Source organism: Mixophyes fleayi, chromosome 11 (genome assembly GCF_038048845.1).
Source record: "Mixophyes fleayi isolate aMixFle1 chromosome 11, aMixFle1.hap1, whole genome shotgun sequence".
Classification (NCBI taxonomy): domain Eukaryota; kingdom Metazoa; phylum Chordata; class Amphibia; order Anura; family Limnodynastidae; genus Mixophyes; species Mixophyes fleayi.
In genome coordinates, this window is record NC_134412.1 from 8,475,168 (window position 1) to 8,496,409 (window position 21,242).

General features: G+C 40.6%; 1 protein-coding gene across 1 annotated transcript in view; it reads left to right on the plus strand.

Moving 5' to 3' along the window:
* The first annotated feature begins 919 nt into the window (after positions 1-919).
* LOC142107450 (uncharacterized) overlaps positions 920-21,242 on the plus strand; it is a 223,850-nt gene continuing 203,527 nt past the window's right edge. The window contains exons 1-10 of the mRNA XM_075190884.1: positions 920-952; positions 1,328-1,487; positions 1,999-2,097; positions 2,880-3,004; positions 3,319-3,600; positions 3,731-3,856; positions 5,652-5,811; positions 6,320-6,418; positions 15,230-15,354; positions 15,671-15,952. Of these exons, the coding sequence (XP_075046985.1) occupies positions 920-952; positions 1,328-1,487; positions 1,999-2,097; positions 2,880-3,004; positions 3,319-3,600; positions 3,731-3,856; positions 5,652-5,811; positions 6,320-6,418; positions 15,230-15,354; positions 15,671-15,952 (1,491 nt within the window). The remainder of the gene's footprint in view (positions 953-1,327; positions 1,488-1,998; positions 2,098-2,879; positions 3,005-3,318; positions 3,601-3,730; positions 3,857-5,651; positions 5,812-6,319; positions 6,419-15,229; positions 15,355-15,670; positions 15,953-21,242) is intronic.

Sequence of the window (21,242 nt, forward strand, 5' to 3'; positions counted from 1 at the left end):
TGGGAGTAACTACTCTTCCCTCTATGTAGGTATCTGTATCCCACTGATTTCAGACAAAGTTATATCCAATTTCCTGACATACAAACAGAAGAAATCTACTGCATTATGCAATGACCCAACTGTATCAACTTGATTCCTAATACTATGCAGATAATTTGTGTTTTTTGTCCAGACAAATAAAACAACAGTTTTCATCCCAGAGATAGATTAAATATTGAATTTATTGTCCATGTACCTATTAAGAAAATGTTCCAACTTTATTTAGAACACACATTTAACTTATGAAGCTTTATCTTAAGATTTTTTGTCCTTAATCTTTTGCCTTATCTTTTCCCTCACAGGTGAACAATAATGGTTTACTGTCATTCCGTTTGCCAATTGGACAATGGACACCTCAAGAACTGCCTGTGGCTTTTGGAAACCCATTCTTAGCTCTCTTTTGGGCAGACATAAATAATCAGATAGCAGGTGACATATATTTCCGCCAGAGCACAGATCCTGTACTTCTGTACCGGGCAACATCTGATATCAGAGCTTACTTCCATCACCTGAACTTCACAGCTCAGTGGGTGTTTGTGGCAACATGGGACAGTGTTGCTTATTATGGATCTGCAACCAACAAGGTGGGCAATCTACTACACTGGCTATCTTCTGTCATGTATTGTGTTCATTTGTGTTCATGAATGTGTAATGCAACTTATCTTACATTTAAATGCAGACATCTAAATGACCTATCTTGGTGTGTACTTTCAGGTCAACACATTTCAGGCTGTTCTGTGCACAGATGGAAATCTAACTTTTGTTTTAATAAATTATGAAGACATTCAGTGGCCGAGTGTGGATGGCAACAGCTCAGTATATATTGGACCATTTGCGCTGGTGAGCATACCATTCAATAGCAATATGTTTCAGTGCAATCATGGATTCCTATTTTCAAGCCTTAAATACAGTTGTAAGGATGAGGCACACACCAGAGAACTGTAGTCACAATATGATTGATTTAAACAGATAGATTTTCTTGAAAGCGTATTCCGTCCAAAGAAGATAAGAATACTGAAACAAATATTTTGATATTTGGAAACACAGAAAATAAATTTCCAGTTATATAGGTGATGATAGGGGGTGGTGGAAATAGAAGATCAGTAAGTAGTTTTCAATTTTCACTAAGAACATACAAAAGACTATAGTTTGCAATGATAGGAGTCCAGTAACATGACTGATATTGTGGTTATTTCAAGGGCAGGACAGGCACTTTAATCGACTTTGAGTAGAGTGTGATTTGCACATACTTTAACAGAACCATTCAATCTGTTCTTCTTTTTGAAAGGCTGGACTTAATAGTGGGTATAACACAGGATACTACACAATCCCAGGATCCCGCTCTATAGCCATCGGCAACATATCGCACACAAGCAATGTCAATGTAACTGGGCGCTGGGCATTCAGAGTGGACAAACTCCATCCTGAAGATGTCAATGGGAACATAGGTAAGAGGAAATTACATTTTTTTCATCGTGGAAGCATATTTTAACCACTTAAGCTGTTTTCCATATTAGACAACATTTAATTTTCACAGGACAGAGTAGTTATGAGATATATAAGTTTCTATAACACTTTAGTTATCATCAGAGAGTGTTGAATGCTGTTTTCTCAAGTCAATGTTCTCATTACACTTTATACACTTTGTAGTAATAAGGTATGAAGGATACACACACATATTTCAGGGACTTGAGACTTGTTTAGTGAAAGTGGTTTCTAGTATAGATGATGGTTTCAAATATAGAAAATCAATGGAACTTTTGATGGATAGATATTTTGTTCATGATCGGTAGGACCGTATTACTTTACTATTGACTTTATGAGTATTTCATTTGGTCATACAAATGTCCTGCAACCGCAATCACAGACAAAGAAAACTGCTGAAATAATCCAGCAACAGAAAAATGTCAAAGAGAAGACTAACGGAGAAATGTTGATGTTTATTGTTTTCATTTGCAGATAATTCTACAGACATTCCTGTGGTATCCACAACCACACAAGTGCCAGTCTACACAAGTCGCAACCATTCTACTGTCCCTCCTTTTATATCTTCTTCAGGTATTGCATAAAACATGAAATATGCTGAAATCAAATTAATTATATGTGTTTATTGTGTATACAGCTTATTATAAGCAGTGAGCATTACTTACTAGAAGAACTCAGAGGGTCAAATCTGCACTTAAAACTCACCCACCAGTCAGACATTGTCTTTCATTGACTAGTATTCTCTAAAGAGGCGAAAGCTAGTTGCTGATTTGATATTCTGATTTAATATAAATCTACTAACTTCAGCATTGTGATTTACTATCCCTCAGTGATTGCCATAAGCAAGAAAGTAGGTCAACATTCAAAAGGATATTATCACAAATTTTAGCACAATTCTGTAAAAGACTCCTATGCCAGAGGTCTTTTAAATGATTAGTCTGTAAAGGAGACTATACCAAAACTGAATATGTCTTGAATATGAATGTAAGGGAATCCATACCCAAACTGAGAATGTCTTGGAAAAGAATAACCGGCACATCTTTTTCTGCAAGGAAGTCACAGAAAATCTATCATCACTTACCTTGTACAGAATGAGGTTTCCCATATCTGGGTTTAATGACAAATGTGAAAGTATCTATAGACTAATTAAAAAAAGTAAACATTTAATGCTGCAAAGTTTCGCTTGAATTATGTATGGCATGTTGAAAATTTTTCACTTCACCTAACATCTGCAAGTAATGTATCTCAATGTAATGTGTAGTAGAAGATGCTATAATATAGTCAGTGTTGTAAAGAATTATTTCTTGATGTTGTTTTTTTAAGTAATAATAACACAGGACTTTTGTTTGCCTCAGATCTGCTCTACCCATATGGATCAGCAATTGACACTATCAATCCAAAGTCTGATGATGGATCTTCGTCAATAATACGACTTTCTACAGCAATCCCACTTTTTGGGAGTAACTACTCTTCCCTCTATGTAGGTATCTGTATCCCACTGATTTCAGACATACTTATATCCAATTTACTGACATACAACAAAAGAAATCTACTGCATTATGCAATGACCCAACTGTATCCACTTGATTCCTAATACTCAGCAGATAATTTTTTTTTTTGTCCAGACAAATAAAACAACAGTTTTCATCCCAGAGATAGATTAAATATTGAATTTATTGTCCATGTACCTATTAAGAAAATGTTCCAACTTTATTTAGAACACACATTTAACTTCTAAAGCTTTATCTTAAGATTTTTTGTCCTTAATCTTTTGCCTTATCTTTTCCCTCAAAGGTGAACAATAATGGTTTACTGTCATTCCGTTTGCCAATTGGACAATGGACACCTCAAGAACTGCCTGTGGCTTTTGGAAACCCATTCTTAGCTCTCTTTTGGGCAGACATAAATAATCAGATAGCAGGTGACATATATTTCCGCCAGAGCACAGATCCTGTACTTCTGTACCGGGCAACATCTGATATCAGAGCTTACTTCCATCATCTGAACTTCACAGCTCAGTGGGTTTTTGTGGCAACATGGGACAGTGTTGCTTATTTTGGATCTGCAACCAACAAGGTGGGCAATCTACTACACTGGCTATCTTCTGTCATGTATTGTGTTTATTTGTGTTCATGAATGTGTAATGCAACTTATCTTGCGTATAAATGCAGGCATCTAAATGACCTATTCTGTTGTTTTCTTTTAGGTCAACACATTTCAGGCTGTTCTGTGCACAGATGGAAATTACACTTTTGTTTTATTAAATTATGAAGACATTCAGTGGCCCAGTGTGGAAGGCAACAGCTCAGTGTATTTTGGACCATTTGCGCTGGTGAGGATACCATTCATTTGTGGATTAGCACTATGTTTCAGAGCAATCATTGATTCCTATATTCAAACCTTAAATACAGTTATAAAGATGAGAACTGTAGTCATGGTATGATTGATTTAAACAGATAGTTTTTCTTGGAAGAGCATTTTTTCCTAATAAGGCAAGAATACTGAAAAATATTTCGAAATTTGGAAACATAAAAAATATATTTCCAGTTATATAGTTGATGTTAGAGTGTGGTGAAAAGAGAAGATCAATAAGAAGTTTTCACTTTATCACTTTTCAATAAGAGCATTCAAAAGACTAAAGATCATTACTCTCTTCTAATTCTCCTGGATCTCTCTGATTCATTCATCACTGTTGACAACTCTCCCCTCATACAAACGCTACAATGCCTATGTCTTTAAAACACTGTCTTATCCTCGTTCTCATCCTACCTATCTAATTGCTCTTTCAGTGTTAATTTCTCTGGAACAACCTCCACTTCGCTTCCTTTATCAGTTGGAGTACCACAAGGCTCAGTCCCAGGTGCTCTGCTATTCTCTATCTACACCACTTCTCTTGGAAAACTAGTGACTCCTTTGGATTTCAGTATCATCTGTATGCGGATGATACACAAATTTGTCTATCCTCTCCGGATCTTTCACCATCTGTTTTCTCTCGCGTTACTGACTGTCTTTCTGCCATTTCGTCTTGGATGTCCTCTCGCCATTTCAAAGTCAATCTTTCAAAAATAGAATTAATAATATTCCCACCCAACAATAGAAGCTTCCTGTGTGACATTTCTATTTCTGTTGACAACATGACCATAACTCACAAATATCCCTTGTTCCCCACATCAACTCTATATTTAAATCATGCTGCATACATCTGAAAAACATTTCCAGAATACATACATATCTCTCACAAGACACTGCAAAAACTTTAATTCATGCACTCCTCATCTCCTGCATCGATTATTGGATTTTCCTCCTTATTGGTCTTCCCAAAATCTGACTCTCTATATTGGTTGCCTGTTTTTCAAGGAATCCATTATAAAATTCTTCTACTAACATACAAGGCCATCAAGAAAATTCCACCAACATACATCTCCTCACTTGTCTCAAAATATCTCCCAACTCGACTCCTCCATTCTGCCCAAGATCGGCATCTCTCTTCCACTCTCATCACTTCCTTGCATTTTCGGTTAAAGGACTATTTTTCGGACTGCACGCACTTTATGGAATTCACTCCCTCGCACCACGAGACTTTCCTCTAGTCTTCAATCTTTCAAGCGTTCTCTGAAAACCTACCTCAAACAAGCTTATAATATTCCTCAACCACCCACTTTATCTCTCTAGGTTACCCTATTACCACCCTCTACACAGCTAACACAAGACAACAACCCTCTGAACAACATAGTTGTGTGACTGAGCATACAGCCCACTAAATACTTTGTAACCATTGCATTCTAGCTTGACAAATATTCAATATGAGTTTCCACTTACCCTTATGTATCAAACCATTGTCTCATAGGTTGCAAACTTGCAAGAAAAGCCCTCTTACCTCTCTGTATGTGTTACCCAGTATTGTTTTATTACTGTTTGTTCTCAATTGTAAAGTGCTATGGAATCAGCTGGTGCTATATAAAAAAATGTTGATGATAATGATGATAGTTTGCAATGATAGGCGTCCAGTAACATCATTGATATCATAGTTACTCCTTGGGCAGGACAGGCACTTTAAATGTCTTTGGGTGGAGTGTGATTTGCTCAGACTTTAAAAAAGACTTTCAATCTGTTCTACTTTTTAAAAGGTTGGACTCAACAGTGGATACAACACAGGATACTACACAATCCCAGGATCCCGCTCTCCAGCTATTGGCAACATATCGCACACAACTAATGTCAATGTAACTGGGCGCTGGGCATTCAGGGTGGACAAACTCCATCCTGAAGATGTCAATGGGAACATAGGCAAGTGGAAATTACATTTTTTTCTTTGTGGTAGCATATTTTAACCCCTTAAGCTGTTTTCCATATTAGACAACATTTAATTTTGAGTGGACAGAGTAGTTATGAGATATATAAGTTTCTATAACACTTTTTCATCAACAGAGAGTGTTGAATGCTGTTTTCTCAAGTCAATGTTCTCATTACACTTTCTACACTTTGTAGTAATAAGGTATGAAGGACACACACACATATTTCAGTGATTTGGGACTTGTTTAGTGAAAGTGGTTTCTAGTATAGATGATGGGTTCAAATACAGAAAATCAATGGAACTTTTTACGGATAAATATTTTGTTCATGATCATTAAGACTGTATTACTTTACTATTGACTTTATGAGTATTTCATTTGGTCATACAAATGTCCTGCAACCGCAATCACAGACAAAGAAAACTGCTGAAATAAACCAGCAACAGAAAAATGTCAAAGAGAAAACTAAAGAGAAATGTTGATGTTTGTTGTTTCATTTCTAGATAATTCTACAGACATTCCCGTGGTATCCACAACCACACAAGTGCCAGTCTACACAAGTCGCAACCATTCTACTGTCCCTCCTTTTATATCTTCTTCAGGTATTGCATAAAACATGAAATATGCTGAAATCAAATTAATCATATGTGTTTATTGCGTATACAGCTTATTATAAGCAGTGAGCATTACTTACTAGAAAACTCAGATGGTCAAATTGTCACGGGCACTAGGAGTCTTTACCCAGGGATCACCAGGTGATAGGCTTACCAGAGCAGTATAGGTGGTAATATGGTACTCTGGTAGCAGGGTGATCACGGAACAGGAAATAGCAGATGATGAGATGCTCAGGAAAGTCTATGACTAGCAGCACTGGCAATATGGAGGTAGTAATACACGAGGAACTGTATGGACAAAGGACACGTGAAGGTAGTCAGTGGTCTGCGGTAGCAAGTTGTACCACTGCTATAGTGAGGAGGAATGTCCAACAGAAACGAGGAGGTGATGAGAGTCAGCGGTCTGCGGATAGCAAGTTGTACCGCTGTCTGAGTGAAGGAATGGAATCCAAGTGGAGATATCCGGGGAGTCAGTGGTCTGCGTTAGCAAGTTGTACCACTGCTATGTGAGAGGATACTGGAACAGGTGAAACTGTAAACAGGAGTCAGTGGTCTGCCACTAGCAAGTTGTACTACTGAATATATATGTGAGGAGGTGCACGGGGAGAGACTGCAACACAATATATACACGGGCACCTTGACTTTGATCCACAGTAATATGCACAATATAAATGTATAAATGACTGAACAATACTGCCAATATAGAAAGTCTCTTGAAGTAGTCCAGCATAAGATAACACAGTCAATGATGGCAATAGACTCAGCGGATAGCACACTCCAGAGGAGAACCAACACAGTCCAGCAAGGTATGCAATACACAGCACAGTCAATGAGAAGTATGCATACCGTGGTTCAGGAGGCAGTCAGACAGGAGTGCAGAGATACCTGAACGGCAGGAGGCCGGCAGGATGCGAAGTCCCTGGATGGGTGAAGCGGTGGTCTAGTAGGTGCAGCGCACGGGAAGGTAGACCAGCAGGGAACACAGGAAAGCGTGGAGAGCGGATCAGCAGTAGATGGATGAGTAGTGCTGAGGAGTAGCAGCAGCGGGTCTCTGCGGGAACACGGAGGTAGCCAATAGCAACCAGCAGGTGCAGTAACGATGGGACACGGGAGAGCAGAGTTGAACAGGCACTGTTGATCACGGAGAATAGCGGGTAGCAATAGTGGAGGCAGACTCAAGGAAACACGGGAGCGTTGACAAGGACTGAAGACTGAAGCGCACAGAGGCAGCGGATAGGAATCAGCCAAACAGTCACGATGAAACACAGACGGGTGCAGGTTGAAGACTGTAGTGCACGGAGGCAGCGGATAGGAATCAGCTAGCAGTCACGATGATGAAACACAGACGAGTTGCAGGTTGAAGACTGTAGTGCACGGAGGCAGCGGATAGGAATCAGCTAGCAGTCACGATGATGAAACACAGACGAGTTGCAGGTTGAAGCCTGTAGTGCACGGAGGCAGCGGATAGGAATCAGCTGGCAGTCACAATCATGAACAGGTGAGTGGATGTGGTTGAAGCCTGTAATGCACGGAGGCAGCGGATAGGCATCAGCTAACAGTCCCAATGATACATGGTAGAGTTGAAGTGATTAGAAGACTGTAGTGCACGGAGGCAGCGGATAGGAATCAGCTCACAGTCACGATGATTCAGTAGATGGTAGAAGTGGTATGGGAACCACAGTAGCAGAAGTGGTTTGGAAACCACAGAGGTAGAAGTGGTTTGGAAACCACAGGAATCAGCAGGGCTGAATGAACAAGGAAACACAGGAACACCTTCAGAGACTCATGGGGAATGAGACTCCAAGATCAGGCAACGTGGTGTTGACCACAGGTGCTTAATATAGGGAGGTTGCCTGATCTGCCAATTAAGTTAAAGGAACATACACTGAAGGTTTGGAAAGGGCTGCGCATGCGCAGTCCCTCAGGATAGAGGACGTCCACGGTTCCTAATAGTCCGGGAAGAAGCACTCACAGTCCGGTGAGTGACAGTACCCCCCCTTTTAAAGGTGGGCACAGAACGCCTGGAACCGGGCTTGTCCGGATTTTTGGAATAAAACTTCTTCAGAAGGGCAGGAGCATTAAGATCTTCAGCTTTGATCCATGAACGCTCTTCAGGACCAAAGCCCTTCCAATGAACGAGGAAACGGAGGACTCCTCGCGAAATTTTTGCATCCAATACCTCAGTAATCTCGAAATCCTCCTCCTGATGAACTTGAACTGGCTGCGGTGCTGAGGGAGGAGTCGAGAAACGATTGATGATGAGAGGTTTGAGCAAGGACACATGGAAGGCATTGGAGATCCGAAGATTCTTGGGAAGAAGAAGTTTAACACATACTGGATTGATAACTTGAATGATCCTATATGGACCAATAAAACGAGGGGCGAATTTCATAGATGGAACCTTCAAACGAATATTTTTGGTAGATAACCAAACCCGATCTCCAATTTTTAGTGGTGGAATAGCCCGCCTCTTCTTATCTGCGAAAGACTTATATTTGTTAGATGTCTTCTTTAAACAGGTTTTGACCTGAGACCAGATATTTTTGAAGGTCTGACAAGCAGTCTCCACAGCAGGAACTTGGGTGGGTGGGAGGGCAGGAAATTCCGGAAAAGACGGATGGTGACCGTAAACCACAAAGAATGGAGTTTTGGATGATGACTCATGGTACATGTTGTTATGGGCGAATTCAGCCCAAGGGAGCAATTCTACCCAGTTGTCTTGGTTGGCTGAAGAGAACATCCTAATAAAAGTCTCAAGATCTTGATTGACTCGTTCCGTTTGTCCGTTAGATTGCGGATGGTAAGACGATGAGAGTGCTAATCGTATGCCCAAGGTTTTACAAAGGGCCCGCCAGAATCTGGAAACGAATTGTACTCCTCTATCTGACACAATCTCAGACGGACATCCATGGATGCGGAAGATTTCTTTAATGAAATGTTCAGCCAGAGTAGACGAGGAAGGTAAACCGGACAGAGGGACGAAATGAGCCATCTTCGAAAATCTGTCTACCACTACCCAAATAGTATTGTGATTCTTACTTGGTGGCAAATCAGTAACGAAATCCATACTAATATGGGTCCAAGGCTTGGACGGAATGGGTAGTGGTCGCAGCAACCCTGCTGGAGTTCTGCGGGAGGATTTGAACTGAGAACATAAATCACAGGAAGCAATAAACTCTTTGACGTCTCTCCTCATTGAAGGCCACCAGTAACTACGAGAGAGAATCTCAAAGGTCTTATGTTCACCGGCGTGTCCAGAAAAACGAGAGGCATGGAACCACGAAAGGATTTTCCTCCTCAGAGTAGGAGGCACGAGGGTCTTCCCAAATGGTAGCATTTTGGTGGATGAAGCAGCCAGAGAAATACATTTGGGGTCTAGAATAGCATGGTTGGGAACCTCTTCTACATCAGAGGACGTCACAAAAGCTCGAGATAGAGCGTCAGCTTTCTTGTTCTTAGCAGCTGGTTTGAAGGTTATAATTAATTCAAAACGGGAAAAGAAAAGAGACCATCTTGCTTGACGAGGGTTCAAGCATTGAGCAGATTGCAAATATGACAAGTTCTTATGATCCGTGAAGATCGTCACCGGATGGCGAGCTCCTTCCAACAAGTATCTCCATTCCTCTAATGCAGCTTTGATGGCCAGCAACTCCTTGTCCCCGATAGTATAGTTTTTCTCTGCGGGCAGAAGACCCCGAGAGTAGAAGGCACAAGGATGTAATTTTTGTTGCTCCGAGCGTTGGGAGAGAATAGCTCCTAAGCCCACATTAGAGGCATCTACTTCTAGGAAGAAGGGGAGTGTCACATCAGGTTGTCGCAGAATGGGAGCAGACGAGAAGGACTCTTTGAGGATTTGAAAGGCTTGGAGAGCCTCAGATGACCATTGCTTAGTATTAGCCCCTTTCCGAGTTAAGGCCACAATGGGAGATGCAATGGATGAGAAGTCTTGAATGAAGCGTCTATAGTAATTGGCAAAACCTAAAAAACGCTGGATGGCACGAAGAGTAGTTGGCTGAGGCCAATGTAGTACAGCATTTACTTTGTCTGGATCCATCTTCAGGCCAACTCCGGAAACTATATACCCCAAGAATGGAATCTGGGGTAACTCGAATGAACATTTTTCCAATTTACAGAACAATGAGTTTTTCCGTAGTCTGGAGAGGACCTCTGCCACATGTTGGTGATGAGAAGGCAGGTCCTGTGAGAAGATCAATATGTCGTCCAGGTAGACAACGACACATACATATAATAAGTCCCGAAAGATCTCATTGATGAAACCCTGGAAAACCGCGGGGGCATTACACAGCCCGAAGGGCATTACTAAATATTCGTAATGCCCATCTCTGGTGTTAAACGCGGTCTTCCATTCGTCACCGGAACGGATTCTGATTAAATTGTAGGCACCCCGAAGATCCAACTTAGTAAAGATACGGGCTCCCTTGATGCGATCGAATAGCTCAGTTATCAGCGGAATGGGGTACCGATTCTTGATAGTAATGGCATTGAGTCCACGAAAATCTATGCAAGGGCGTAAAGATCCATCCTTCTTTTTAACGAAGAAGAACCCAGCTCCAGCGGGAGAGGTGGAAGGTCGAATAAACCCACGCTGGAGGTTCTCCTGTATATACTCAGATGTAGCTTGAGTTTCAGGTAACGAGAGAGGATAGACCCGACCCCTGGGAGGAGTCTTGCCAGGTAGAAGGTCGATCGGACAATCCCAAGAACGATGAGGAGGAAGACGTTCAGACTGAGCTTTATCAAAAACATCAGTAAATGAAGCATATTGAGGAGGGAGTCCCGGTGAGGTAGATGAGATGGAAGATTGCTGTACTTTGAGAGGAATGACTTGGGAAAGGCAACGATGGTGACATTCAGACCCCCAAGACGTGACTTGAGGGGTGCGCCAGTCAATCTGGGGAGAGTGACACTGAAGCCATGGAAGGCCTAAGACAATTGGACTTGTCGTAACAGAAAGGATTAAAAACGATATTTCTTCATGATGCAGGGCACCAATCTGAAGGGTTACTGGAGACGTACTCTGAGTGATGAGACCGTTGATGAGACGTGATCCATCTATAGCCGTCACAGTAATGGGTGTTTTTAAGGTAATCACTGGTAGGGACCAATGATTTACTAATGATTTGGAAATAAAATTTCCTGCTGCTCCGGAATCAATCAATGCCTGTGACTCAAAGGTTTTGGTAGCACAGGAAATTGTAACATCAAAGGCGCAGACTTTGGATTTCATGGCAGATGGAGAGGACTCCAGGGACCCTAACTTCACCTCTCCAGAACTAGTTAGGGCCTGGCATTTCCCGATCTCTTAGGGCAAGAGCTGAGCATATGAGTGGAATCAGCACAATAGATACAGAGTCTATTCTTTACTCTTCGTTTCCTCTCCTCTGAAGATAATTTGGAACGTCCTATCTCCATGGGAATCACAGAGGGTGAAACTGGACGAAATTGAGGGTTAGAACGAAGAGGTGCTTTAGCAGAAGTTGTTTTCTCAGCCTCTCTTTCACGAAATCTCATATCAACACGATGGCAAAGAGAGATCAGATCTTCAAGTGACGAAGGAAGCTCTTGGGTAGTCAGTGCATCTTTAATTTTATCGGAGAGCCCCTGCCAGAAGGCGGCAACTAATGCTTCAGTGTTCCACTGAAGTTCAGAGGCTAAGATCCTAAATTGAATGACATACTGTCCTACTGTATGGGAGCCTTGTCGCAAACGAAGAATGCTGGAAGCAGCGGAAGTCACACGACCTGGTTCATCGAACACACTTCGGAACGTGGAAATGAATTTGGCACTATCTTGTAGAATTGGATCGTTTCTTTCCCACAGAGGGGAGGCCCAAGCCAGGGCTTGTCCAGAAAACAATGAGATAAGATAGGCCACTCTGGAACGATGGGTAGAAAAATTTTGAGGTTGGAGTTCAAAATGGACTGAACATTGGTTAAGGAAACCTCTACAAGTTTTGGGGTCCCCGTCATATTTTGACGGAGTAGGCAGGTGAAGCGTAGGAGCTGTAGACACCTGGGATGGCACTGGGGAAACGGAGGAAAGCACAGGAGCTTCAATACTAGCTGTAACAGTCTGTCCAGATGTTCCTTGGGAGGTTAACGATTGGTAACATTGAAGTAACAGCTGTTGGCGAGCATCCTGTTGCTCCACACGGCTGACCAGATGCTGCAGCATCTCTTTAGCAGTAGGTTCCGTATCTGGGTCTGTCATGGCCTGATCTTACTGTCACGGGCACTAGGAGTCTTTACCCAGGGATCACCAGGTGATAGGCTTACCAGAGCAGTATAGGTGGTAATATGGTACTCTGGTAGCAGGGTGATCACGGAACAGGAAATAGCAGATGATGAGATGCTCAGGAAAGTCTATGACTAGCAGCACTGGCAATATGGAGGTAGTAATACACGAGGAACTGTATGGACAAAGGACACGTGAAGGTAGTCAGTGGTCTGCGGTAGCAAGTTGTACCACTGCTATAGTGAGGAGGAATGTCCAACAGAAACGAGGAGGTGATGAGAGTCAGCGGTCTGCGGATAGCAAGTTGTACCGCTGTCTGAGTGAAGGAATGGAATCCAAGTGGAGATATCCGGGGAGTCAGTGGTCTGCGTTAGCAAGTTGTACCACTGCTATGTGAGAGGATACTGGAACAGGTGAAACTGTAAACAGGAGTCAGTGGTCTGCCACTAGCAAGTTGTACTACTGAATATATATGTGAGGAGGTGCACGGGGAGAGACTGCAACACAATATATACACGGGCACCTTGACTTTGATCCACAGTAATATGCACAATATAAATGTATAAATGACTGAACAATACTGCCAATATAGAAAGTCTCTTGAAGTAGTCCAGCATAAGATAACACAGTCAATGATGGCAATAGACTCAGCGGATAGCACACTCCAGAGGAGAACCAACACAGTCCAGCAAGGTATGCAATACACAGCACAGTCAATGAGAAGTATGCATACCGTGGTTCAGGAGGCAGTCAGACAGGAGTGCAGAGATACCTGAACGGCAGGAGGCCGGCAGGATGCGAAGTCCCTGGATGGGTGAAGCGGTGGTCTAGTAGGTGCAGCGCACGGGAAGGTAGACCAGCAGGGAACACAGGAAAGCGTGGAGAGCGGATCAGCAGTAGATGGATGAGTAGTGCTGAGGAGTAGCAGCAGCGGGTCTCTGCGGGAACACGGAGGTAGCCAATAGCAACCAGCAGGTGCAGTAACGATGGGACACGGGAGAGCAGAGTTGAACAGGCACTGTTGATCACGGAGAATAGCGGGTAGCAATAGTGGAGGCAGACTCAAGGAAACACGGGAGCGTTGACAAGGACTGAAGACTGAAGCGCACAGAGGCAGCGGATAGGAATCAGCCAAACAGTCACGATGAAACACAGACGGGTGCAGGTTGAAGACTGTAGTGCACGGAGGCAGCGGATAGGAATCAGCTAGCAGTCACGATGATGAAACACAGACGAGTTGCAGGTTGAAGACTGTAGTGCACGGAGGCAGCGGATAGGAATCAGCTAGCAGTCACGATGATGAAACACAGACGAGTTGCAGGTTGAAGCCTGTAGTGCACGGAGGCAGCGGATAGGAATCAGCTGGCAGTCACAATCATGAACAGGTGAGTGGATGTGGTTGAAGCCTGTAATGCACGGAGGCAGCGGATAGGCATCAGCTAACAGTCCCAATGATACATGGTAGAGTTGAAGTGATTAGAAGACTGTAGTGCACGGAGGCAGCGGATAGGAATCAGCTCACAGTCACGATGATTCAGTAGATGGTAGAAGTGGTATGGGAACCACAGTAGCAGAAGTGGTTTGGAAACCACAGAGGTAGAAGTGGTTTGGAAACCACAGGAATCAGCAGGGCTGAATGAACAAGGAAACACAGGAACACCTTCAGAGACTCATGGGGAATGAGACTCCAAGATCAGGCAACGTGGTGTTGACCACAGGTGCTTAATATAGGGAGGTTGCCTGATCTGCCAATTAAGTTAAAGGAACATACACTGAAGGTTTGGAAAGGGCTGCGCATGCGCAGTCCCTCAGGATAGAGGACGTCCACGGTTCCTAATAGTCCGGGAAGAAGCACTCACAGTCCGGTGAGTGACACAAATCAGCACTTCAAACTCACCCACCAGTCAGACATTGTCTTTCATTGACTAGTATTCTCTAAAGAGGTGAAAGATAATTGCTGATTAGAAATCCTGATTTCATGTAAATGTACAACCTTCAGCATTGTGATTTACTATCCCTCAGTGATTGCGATAAGCAAGAAAGTAGGTCAACATTCAAAAGGATATTATCACAAATTTTAGCACAATTCTGTTAAAGACTCCTATGCCAGAGGTCTTTTAAATGAATAGTCTGTAAAGGAAACTATACCCAAACTGAGTATGTCTTGAATTTGTCTGTAAGGGAATTCATACCCAAACTGAGTATGTCTTGGATAAGAATAACCGGCACATCTTTATCTGCAAGGAAGTCAAAGAAAATCTATCATCACTTACCTTGTACAGAATGAGGTTTTCCATATCTGAGTTTAATGACAAATGTGAAAGTATCTATAGACTAATTAAAAAAAGTAAACATTTAATGCTGCAAAGTTTCGCTTTGATTATGTATGGCATGTAGAAAATTTTTCACTTCACCTAACATCTGCAAGTAATGTATCTCATAGTAATGTGTAATAGAAGATGCTATAATATAGTCAGTGTTGTAAAGAATTATTTATTTATGTTTTTTTAAGTAATAATAACACAGGACTTTTGTTTGCCTCAGATCTGCTCTACCCATATGGATCAGCAATTGACACTATCAATCCAAAGTCTGATGATGGATCTTCATCAATAATAAGACTTTCTACAGCAATTCCACTTTTTGGGAGTAACTACTCTTCCCTCTATGTAGGTAGCTGTATCCCACTGATTTCAGACATACTTATATCCAATTTCCTGACATACAAACAGAAGAAATCTACTGCATTATGCAATGACCCAACTGTATCAACTTGATTCCTAATACTATGCAGATAATTTGTGTTTTTTGTCCAGACAAATAAAACAACAGTTTTCATCCTAGAGATATATTAAATATTGAATTTATTGTCCATGTACCTATTGAGAAAATGTTCCAACTTTATTTAGAACACACATTTAACTTCTGAAGCTTTATCTTAAGATTTTTTGTCCTTAATCTTTTGCCTTATCTTTTTCTTCACAGGTGAACAATAATGGTTTACTTTCATTCCGTTCGCCAATCGGGCAATATGTACCTCAAGAACTGCCTGTGGCTTTTGGAAACCCATTCTTAGCTCTCTTTTGGGCAGACATAAATAATCAGGTAGCAGGTGACATATATTTCCGCCAGAGCACAGATCCTGCACTTCTGTATCGGGCAACATCTGATATCAGAGCTTACTTCCATCATCTGAACTTCACAGCTCAGTGGGTGTTTGTGGCAACATGGGACAGTGTTGCTTATTATGGATCTGCAACCAACAAGGTGGGCAATCTACTACACTGGCTATCTTCTGTCATGTATTGTGTTCATTTGAGTCCATGAATGTGTGATGCAACTTATCTTACATTTAAATGCAGACATCTAAATGACCTATCCTGTTGTGTACTTTTAGGTCAACACATTTCAGGCTGTTCTGTGCACAGATGGAAATAGCACTTTTGCTTTATTCAATTATGAAGACATTCAGTGGCCGAGTGTGGACGGCAACAGTTCAGTATATATAGGACCATTTGCACTGGTGAGCATTATTATTATTATTATTAATATTTATTTATAAGGCGCCACAAGGCATCCGCAGCGCCGTACAGAGACAAACAAAATTACAATACAATGGGAGACAGCACAGTACAGTAAACACAGCAACTCAGTAAGCTCAATGCACAGCTAGAGAGGGCGGGGAAGGGGGAGGGAGGATCCGCAAACGACGTGGCCCAAGAAGGAGGGCGCGGAAGACAGGGAGACCCCCAGGGGGGAGGAGGGAGGGAGAGTGGACGTGGGGTGGGGGACCCTCAAGGAGGAGGGCTAAGTAGCTGGAGAGCAGAGTTAGAAGTGGTGGAAACAGGAGGAGAGATGGCCCTGCTCAGAGGAGTGTATAATCTAAGGGATTATAATGGTATGATGAGCATACCATTCATTAGCAATATGTTTCAGAGCAATCAAGGATTCCTAATTTTTTAAGCCTTTAATACAGTTATAAGGATGAGGCACACACCAGAGAACTGTAGTCAAAATATTGTTGATTTAAACAGATAGTTTTTCTTGTAAGAGCATTCCGTCCTAATAAGGCAAGAATACTGAAACAAATATTTTGAAATTTAGAAGCACAAAAAATACATTTCCAGTTATATAGTTGATGTTGGGGTGCGGTGTAAAAAGAAAATCAAAAAGAAGTTTTCACTTTTCACTAAGAGCATTCAAAAGACTAAAGATCATTACTCTCTTCTAATTCTTCTGGATCTCTCTGCTGCATTTGACACTGTTGACCACTCTCTTCTCATACAAAAGCTAAAATCCCTTCAAAACACTGTCTTATCCTTGTTATCATCCTATCTATCTTATTGTTCTTTCAGTGTTAATTTCTCTGGAATATCCTCCACTTAGCTTCCTTTATTGGTTAGAGTACCACAAGGCTCAGTCCTAGGTGCTCTGCTATTCTCTATCTACACCACTTCTCTTGGAAATCTAATAACTCCTTTGGACTTCAGTATCATCTCTATGCAAATGACACACAAACTTATTTATCCTCTCCTTATATCTAACCATCTGTGTTGTCTCACTTTAATGACTGTTTTTCTGCCATTTCATCTTGGATGTCCTCTCGCCAACTCAAACTTAATCTATCAAGAACTGAATTAATAATATTCCCACCCAACAATAGAAACTTCCTGCCTGACATATCTATTTCTGTTGACATGACCATAAATCCCACCCTTCTAGCTCGCTGCCTAGATGTAATTTTTGACTCACAACTATCCTCTGTTCCCCACATCGACTCTATATTTAAATCATGCTGCATACATCTGAAAAATATTTCCTGAATATATACATATCTCTCACAAAACACTGCAAAAACTTTAATTCATGCACTCCTCATCTCCCACATCGACTATTGCATTTCCCTCCTTACTGGTCTTGCCAAAATCAGACTCTCTATATTGGTTGCCTGTTTTTCAAGGAATCCATTATAAAATTCTTCTATTAACATACAAGGCTATCAACAATATTTGCACCAACATACATCTCCTCACTTGTCTCAAAATATCTCCCAACTCGACACCTCCATTCTGCACAAGATCGGCATCTCTCTTCCACTCTCATCACTTCCTCTCATTCTCGGTTAAAGGACTTTTCTTCGGGCTGCACCCACTTTATGGAATTCACTCCCTTGCACCACAAGACTTTCCTCTAATCTTCAATCTTTCAAGCGCTCTCTGAAAACCCACCTCAGACAAGCTTATAATATTCCTCATCCACCCACTTTATCTCCCTAGGTTACCGTATTACCAACCTCTACTCAGCTAACACAAGACAACAACCCTCTTAACAACATAGTTGTGTGACTGAGCAGACAGCCCACTAAATACTTTATAAAGTTTGCATTTTAGCTTGATACATATTCAATATGATGTAGCACTTACCCTTGTGTATCAAACCATTGTCTCATAGATTGTAAACTTGCAAGCAGAGCCCTCTTACCTCTCTGTATGTGTTACATGTGTTACCCAGTATGTTTTATTACTTTTTCTTCCTGGTTGTAAAGTGCTATGTAATCTGCTGGCGCTAAATAAAAAAATGTTGTTGATGATGATGATAGTTTGCAAATAGGCAATCAGTAACATGACTGATATATTGGATATTCTATGGGCAGGACAGGCACTTTAAATGTCTTTGGGTGGAGTGTTATTTGCTCAGACTTTAAAAGAGCCATTCAGTCTGTTCTCTTTTTTGAAAGGCTGGACTCAACAGTGGATACAACACAGGATACTACACAATCCCAGGATCCCGCTCGCCTGCTATCGGCAACACATCGCACACAACTAATGTCAATGTAACTGGGCGCTGGGCATTCAGAGTGGACAAACTCCATCCTGAAGATGTCAATGGGAACATAGGTAAGAGGAAATTACATTATCTTCATCAAGGAAGCATATATTTTAACCACTTTAGGTCTTTTCCATATTAGACATTATTTAATTGTGACTGGACATAGTAGTTATCAGATCTTTACGGTTTTATAACACTTTTTTTATCATCTGAGTGTTGACTGCAGTTTTCTCCAGTCAATGTTTTCAATTGGCTTCCTATGGGTTGTAGTAATAAGGTATGAAGGTCACATACACATATTTCAGAGATTTGGGACTTGTTTAGTGAAAGAGCTTTCTAGTATAGATGATGGGTTCAAATACAGAAAATCAATGGAACTTTTTACAGAAAAATATTTTCTTCATGATCGGTAAGACTGTATTACTGTATGAGTATTTTATTTGATCATATAAATGTACTGCATCCTCAATCACAGACAAAGAAAACTCTTCTGAAATAAACCAGCAACCGCAACATGTCAATGAGAAAACTAACGTAGAGATGTTGACATTTGTTGTTTTCATTTGCAGATAATTCTACAGACATTCCTGTGGATCCCACAACCACACAAGTGCCATTCTACACGAATCGCAACCATTCTACTGTCCTTCCTTTTATTTCTTCTTCAGGTATTGCATAAAGCATGAAATATGCTGAATTCATATTAATCATTTGTGTTTATTGTGTATACAGCTAGCTTATTATAAGAAGTGAACATTATTTACTAACAGTACCCAGAGGTCCAAAGTGAATGCTAAGGCTGAGTCTTAGCTAAGAAATTGGAGCTCTAATAAATTCTTTTAACTAAAATTTCTACTTTCCATAGCAAAATTGTCAATTATCTGGCATTTTAATCAATATATTATTAATATTGTCATTAATTTGTAGGGTGAGACAGCACTCTGGGCAGTGGGGAACACATACATGTGTAAAACAGGAATATACAAGGTTGCCAGTCAATTCTGTTTTCTCAACTATTCAGTAGGCATTAATTACACTAAAATAAAACAATAGTGCAACTCTGCAAAATAATTTTTCAATAAAATGTCCAACATGTAGTCATTAGAACAAGTCTTTCAAAAGTAAATCAAAAGTATCTTCTGATTGTAAGCGTGAAGGTTTTATTTCTTTGTCGTTACTGCTAATTACATTAACAGGTAAAAATATTAGTAATAGTTGTAGTATATGCAGTAGAAGACTTTTTACAAATAAAGAATACACCTAATTTAATAAGAAAGTTTTGAATAATTTATTTATGTAAATGTTATTATAGATTTTGATGGTAATTAATTTATTCATGCATTATTATTATTAATGTTTATTTTTATTGTACCAATCATCTTATGCACAGAATATGTAATCATTCACATCAGTCCATATACCAATGGAGGTTACAATCTATTTCCCTTTCACACACATACAAATACAGGGAGGACATACAAACTCTACAAAGATAGGACCCTGGTTGGAATCAAACCCATGACCCCAGTACTGAGAGGAAGCAATGCTATCCACTGCGTCAATCTGTTATTTATACTTTGTTTTATTATATAGTACATTTAAATATAAACATTTTCCCTGCATAGTCTCCAAAGTGAGTTAGAAATGTAGAAACTAATATTATGAACATAAAACTATTATCTTTTCTTACAGGTCTGTCAAATCTAACGTCAATGTCCATGACTACAGACTCCCAGAGTACCTTAAACTCCAGTACTATAAAGGACACAATCAAGCTCTACGATAATGTCACAGTAAATTTATTTAGATCTTCTGCTGCAAGTCTTCAAAGAATTGGATACTCAGTATTTCCTCTTGTGTCTCTTTCCATCTACCTGTCATTCTAATGTGGTCTTTACAAGAGACAAGATTGGCTGTATTCTAACGAACATTGAAAAAAAAAATCACTCTACCCACCAATTCTCTTAGGAACCATTTTTATCTATTGTTCATTGCTAAGCTCTGGCCAAAAACCAAGGCTGTGCGAAACTTGGGAGTAGGGTTTGGCTGCACGGACCAATAGGAAGTCACAAACACAGAGCTTATTGGTCCTAATGCTCTCACCAATCTCAGTTGCCATTAGAATCGGCAAAGCAGCTTTAAGCAATAACAACCACTTAAGCTGTGCAGGTAATTAGATATGTACAGCCGTTTTTGCTCAAACCCGACCTTTCAGTAAATCAACATAAACACAAGAAAATGCACATTGTAGACACCATTTTTTAGAAGCATATTGCAACTTAACACTTGACGACCTAAATAAATTTCCATATCATGAAAACACTGAGCCATCGATGCCAACATTAATAACTGATTGATTGATACAAATCAAATTGTGACGCTAAATAAATAACTTTCCAATGAATTAAATATGACATTATTTACAATACCAATATAATTCTGGCTTTCCTTTCCTACTACTTGAATAATTTCCAGGAGACCTTTTTTCAAATGGGATATCTTTCCCTAATAGAGGAATACTATATCTAATCTCCCTCATGACGGTCAGGATCTTATCTTCTTTGATTATTTGTCTATAGTGGTTTTACCACTATACTATACTATATACTACACTATACTATATCGACTGTTTTTGGAGAGTCCGATATCAGATCATTCTGAGTTATTATATTTAGTGAAATTGTACTCTGAGCTCATTTAGCAAGCCTATTAATTAATACTATTCACT